At 40.7% G+C, this 5,979-nt stretch overlaps 1 protein-coding gene across 1 annotated transcript; it reads right to left on the bottom strand.

Moving 5' to 3' along the window:
* Window positions 1-3,741: 3,741 nt before the first annotated feature.
* Window positions 3,742-5,649, bottom strand: LOC133385903 (glutamate--cysteine ligase catalytic subunit-like). The gene has a single exon (XM_061629491.1). The coding sequence runs from the start codon at window positions 5,647-5,649 to the stop codon at window positions 3,742-3,744; it is 1,908 nt and encodes a 635-aa protein (XP_061485475.1).
* Between the last annotated feature and the right edge of the window lie 330 nt (window positions 5,650-5,979).

The raw sequence follows: 5,979 nt of genomic DNA, 5'->3' as shown, positions 1-5,979 counted from the left end.
ATTGGCCTGGCCCAAGGTGAGGACTAGTTTTTGACATTCTGATGGGTATCTCACTTCAGTAAGAGTTGAGGAGTGGATTTGAGATGACTATTGTCATGAAATGTGAAGAGAAAGTGTGGGTGCATGCAGGTGTTAGCAAGCAGAATGTGTGTAGAATATAGGGACATGGCACAGAAATTGAATCAGATGCCATAACTTTCCATTTCCATGCTTTTTGATGTATAAGTGGATTTATAATTTAATTCCAATGCATATTAGGAATGTGATTCTGATGCATGTTACAACTCAGACATTACAAGATCCAAGAAACAGAAGGTGCAATGTACAAAACTGCCAATAGCTGCAACTGAATTCTCCTCCAAAGGAAGAAACACAATACAAACCAGCCTCCCTTGATTCCAAACTTGTAATCAGCTCCTATCATCATAATCTTCATCATCATCACTTGTTTACCTGTAGATACTGTTATTGTATTAATTTCAAATGCATAGATTTTATCTGCAGCCATATATTATTTATTTATTTAAGGTATGCATGTGCTGTTTTTCTAGCAAAAGTGGGTTACATTTCTTTTTTAAAAGCATGAATTATGAAACTATAGAAATAAGACAGTAGAAACTAGGTACAGAAGAAAAAATATTTTGCAAGATAGGAGTTGGGGGAGGGAGGGGTCACCTCAGCTGGAGTTCAGTGGTAGGCAACTCCTGCAACTCTTCTGTCTCCTCTCTGCCCTCTCCTAAGGCAAGATAATCCTCGAATAGCCTATAGTGGCAGCTGGGACAGGTAGAAGCTATGGTTTTCATCCAACACTGTTGTTCCACTTGCTCAACAGGCTTCCAGTTGTGCAATGGAACTTCTCCCTCCTCTCCTTTCTCCTCCAGCCTCCAGAGGACTGGGGGCAGATTTTGGAAATGCGCAAGGAGAGGCAAGGAAGAAGTCCTGTTGTGTGAGTGGAACTCTGTGCATGCAGTGTTGGATGCAACCCTATATATGTGACCTACAACAGATTCTGATGTAAACAGATTGCATCGAGGCTGAGATTCAGGTTTCCTACTTGTGTATCATGTTTTAAAACTAGATGTGTAGATGTACAAGTGGCACAAACATCTGCCATTCCTGAAAAAAAGTAACAGCTGAATAGGCCCTCAGAAGACCCAGCTGACAAGGTCAACCAAACCTATACAAATCCTAACCTTATTGATTTATTTAAAATATTTCTATCCTGCCCTTCTACCCTGTAATAGGGCACTCAGGGTGGCTTACAAAAATAAAATCAAGCACGTACATACTAAAATTGTAAACAATAAAATCACAAAACTTATGAATTAACTGTCTTGAACCTGGCCTTAATTTTATACTATATGTTTGGTTTTCTAGGAATATTCCTTGTGAGAAAGTATTTAAATTCGTTAAATTGATTAATACCAAGCTGAGGCTCTTGCTTTATTATGTTTCAAATTGAAGTAGTGCAATAATTCATGTTTGTCCACAAGAGGGTAGCAAAATTACATAGTTGCTTATTTATGAAGATTTCAAGACTATGTTAGTTGTTCAAGGAGCTTTTTCAGTGCTTAGTGTTCCTCAAATAGGACTTCTGTGATCTGAAGACTAGTTTTCAGATTCAGATGAATCAGATTGTGTAGGGTGAAGTCCATTTTCAAAAAAACTTCTAGTCACTGATTTAATAGGAGACATCCTAATTCAGAGTGTATCTCACATAAAACTAGTACATGAAAGCAGATAATTATGGTAGTTAGTGACAACTACTATGCAGTCATTAAAATATAGCAAAGTAATTTTCATTGGAAAAAGATCCTGGTTTTGCACCATGCATCTCACACAGTGGGCTTAAATAAATGAAAGCTTATTCCATAATAAATTTGTTAAAGCTGCCACAAGATTCTTTGTTTCTACTCTGTAGACACAGTTTTTATATCAGAACAATAATTGCCTATTCCAGGAATGGACAACCAGTTGTCCTCCAGATGTTAGGTAGTTAATTGAATTGATAAATCAAAACAGACAGTCTCAAAACAATTTTTTTTTAAAAAAAATGATGTTTGACTCCAACTCACATTAGTCCCACACAGCAAGGCCGATGGGCAAGGAAGATAGGAGTTGCAGTCTAGTACCATCTGGAGGACAACATGTTTGCCATCCTGGCCTTGCAAATGCAGCATCATTTATTCTCACACAATCAGTTGTAGGTTGTGGGAAAGTCTGCCTTCCCATACTTCAGGGTTCACCAACCTGTCACCCCCAGGCATTTTAGCATCCAAGAAGGCCTTGATGGTATCCCCATACAGCAGCCCAGAATCTGAACTTTCAGTTTTTAAAGAAGTAAGTCTCTAGCCCTCCTGGAAAGAAAATTATGGAGCAAAATGTGCAGGTTGCCTTGTAAGTGATTTCTATGAGATGAGCTAGCCTGCCTGCTCCTGCCTGCTAGTGTTATTAGCCAATGAGTGAAATCAGAGCTGTGATTGATAGATGAGTTGCTTGAACACCAGGCAATAGGAATCCCTGGGGTCCTAAAGAACTGCTGTTTTCCCCTCCCTTTTAGTGTACTTTTCCTCCTCCTGTCTTTTTTTCTAGCCCTTGGGATCTCCATACTTTGACCTTCATTATCTCCTAGCAACTAGGATGCATATTTCCTGTGCTGGGTTTGCCTGAGATCAGGTAGTGTTTAGATGTTATTTTTGGTAAATACGACTACACCATAAGTGTGGGTGAATGTTAAAGAATCCCCTCCCCACAGAAGGCAAATGGAAAAAAATATTTGTATATATGATTGATATTAAACACTTTATAACCTATCATGCAATAAAAGTGACTTACCATACTCTTACTTCAATTAGCTAATATGAAAAAGCCTCATATTTACTCTAAATCTTAGGTTATACATACAGATTGCAGCAAAGTTTTAAATTCTATATAATTGAAGCTCCTGTTTTTATTTAATTTTTTTAAAGGGGGAAGAAATGTGTGATTTGGACCTCCATACATATGCGATAGAGTAATCTTCACATATTGCAAATATACTGGAGGTGAGGAATAATGTGAGTTACCTGTTCCTCCACCATGGCAGCAGATCTTATACTCAGGTAAAATATACGGGGTGGAGTCCATCGGTGAGTGCCCACCAATGGAAAGACTTCACCAGCAGAACAGAGAGGTGCAATCCTTGGTGATCCTCCTTCCCCATAGCACCCCATCAGCCCAATCTGTTGTAGGACTGGGGATGCTCCAGAATTTAGTGGGTCATGGGGTGCTGCAGTCTTGAAGGGAGATCACCCAAACCTGCCTCTTTCCCCAATCTGTTGACAGTCACCACTGGACACCATCTATGAACTGAACCATTTTTTCCTTTAAAATTTAGTAGATTATACAGTGCATTCCAGGTAACAAAAGTCAGAGTAAACATTCAGTGTCTGGGATGCTGATGATATATCCCCCATAAGTTGGTTGGTTCACAATGACTTTCAGTATAATGTTATTAAAATACATTGACATTGTAGCAAAAAATATTTTACTGTTTACATGTACACAGTATGCACTTCAACTATAAGAATACCCCTATTGTAGGAAGTTTTAAGAGAATGGTTAGGCAGATTGGCCCATCTTATTGTGTAGTAGAACAATTTTTGATCTTCACAGGATGAAATTGCAGATTTTCTCCAGTAATAGAGGTAGTGCTTCAGCAGAGAATGTTTTATACCTCACAAACTGGGTTAAACCCTTTCATCAAAAAGTTTTAGTTCCACTGTATTTTACTTGGTTAAAACCTTGTCCAAGCAGTTCAGGGCATTCAACTTGCCCTTCAGCTATTTGGTTGCATTTCCAAATCAGGTTGTAATTCATCTCTTCAGTAATCACACTATCGTGTTTGTACGCTGGGTGGTTCGCAATGAACTCTCGCATCCACCGAGCAGCTGTCATTAACTCTCCTGATGCTCTCTTTTTAATTAGTTTCAGGTAGTTTAGAATGTTGCACCTTGTATCCACATCCACTTCCATATTTTCAAGGTAAGAGTTTAAAACTGGAATTAATCCAGGAAATACTCCCTCCTTTCCATTGATTATTGTATCAATGCTCATTAAGGTATACTCTTCACCATCTGTTTCTATACCGTGTTGAGCGGGGCCACATCCATCCACTACAGCATTGCCACCTTTACAAATGTCTTTTCTGAAATAAAACATACCCTGCCGGACAGCATCCTGTTTCTGGGCTACTTTCATGTTCTCATCCACCTTGGACAAAGGAATGAGAAAATCCAGCTTATATGAGAGAATGGCTCGGGTCAGCAACACCACAAACACAACATATGCAGAATTTTCAAAGTCTGTTAACTGGACATCCATTGGTCTGAACTCAACTCTCCATCCAATATCCGAATTGGGAGGAGGAGGTTTAAATCTCATTGTCTGCCAGTTTGTTGACTGAATATTCTCAAAGTGGTCAGATTCATTTGCATCATCCAGATGTATTTTCTCTTCAAATAGAGTCAGTGGATCACGAATAAATAAGTGAGCAATATGTTGGGCCAAAAGATGGTCAATGCCTTCCTTTACTAGCTGCTCATAGCTGTCTTTATCTATCATCAAATCAATGTCATTGTATTTTTTGCCACATTCAGAGAGGTAACTGTCTATGGAATCATATCTGGATTTGTTGATTCTGTAACGGTTGTTCTTCAGTGGCTCCAATCCCCTCTCCTCCCTCGTTCTATCATCTACTGATGCAGATATTACTCCCCAACGGCAATCAATATCTGTCACATAACCTCTGTAGAGTGGAGCTGCAGCACTTAATGCCATCACAATGGGACAGATTGTGGCTAGCTGATCATAAAGGTATCTTGCTTCAGAAATGCTACAAGCCTGGAATGTTACTTGAAGGCAGCAATTGCCCATTCCAAACCCCATGGCATCCATATATACATGGTCAGGAATGGCTGCTCTTGCTGCTTCACCATCATCATTAGGGAATGTTTCTATAAACGGGGATGGAGTATTGTTGTCCTTAAATATTGGTACATTTATCACTACTTTTTCTCCTCTTCTGTGTCGAATGTTTCTTGTTAAAGTACCAAACCTGGGATGTTTGCTGATGGCTTCATCTGGAAAAAAGAGAGACTTGGAGGCTCCTGTCTCAACAGGTGTTGGGACACACGCTGGTATCGTAAATCCTGGACAACCTAATCTTGGAAATGATGTGACAGTGCAAACAGCTTCGTTTTGTTTCAGCACAGAAGCAGCTTCCTGGCGTCGCTTTCTCATGTTCTCTTGTACAGTGTTAAATTCAGAGATTGTTCCTCCATATGGCTGTCCAGGAGTCCCTTCAATCATATAGCTTCCATATTCTGGCTTCCACATAGTTGGATGGTTTGGGTTTATCCTTTCACCCTTTTCTTGCAAGGTATAAATAACTTCTTCTCCAGTTAGGGACAATTGTGCTTTCTTATTGTTATGATCAAAAGCTACCAACATGTATTCCACCTCGTCCCCCCACTTGAGCACGTCCTTGTGTCTCTCTCTGACAGCTTGATAGATGTACAAGAACTGCAGGATGCCATGTTTGCGCACATGCTCTGCATGCTGTTTTGTCTTCTCCCAGCTCATTGGGGAGCCCTGTGACAGAAGCCCCATGGCCCTCCAGGGGAGCAGCGAGGAGAGCCGTGATACCGTGGGGAGGGGGCACAGAAAGCGGCTGAGGGGAAAGAAAGTGGTGGCTGCTGTAACTGCTGTGAGGAGGCAAGGGGAAGAACAAGAATTACTTTGGGTAGTATTCTATTCCACTTCTCTTTCCCTTCTGTTAAGCTGCTGCCACTCCCCACAGCTCCTTGAGGATGGAGAAGCCCCTCGCTCATGTGCCTTATGGCTACAGCAAAAGCAAGATTGCTCTGAGGAGGCTGGCAGTGGCTACGTCTCTGTGTGTAGACGTGTGTGGTGGTGGTGACTGTCCCGGGAATAGCAGGG

Source organism: Rhineura floridana, chromosome 5, assembly GCF_030035675.1.
Source record: "Rhineura floridana isolate rRhiFlo1 chromosome 5, rRhiFlo1.hap2, whole genome shotgun sequence".
Taxonomy (NCBI): Eukaryota; Metazoa; Chordata; class Lepidosauria; order Squamata; family Rhineuridae; genus Rhineura; species Rhineura floridana.
Note: the sequence above shows the minus strand (reverse complement) of the source record. Positions and strands in the feature narration are given on the sequence as shown.

Excerpts from the sequence above, each read along its gene's own strand:
- LOC133385903 (XM_061629491.1), bottom strand. The coding sequence starts at position 5,649 with ATGGGGCTTCTGTCACAGGGCTCCCCAATGAGCTGGGAGAAGACAAAA.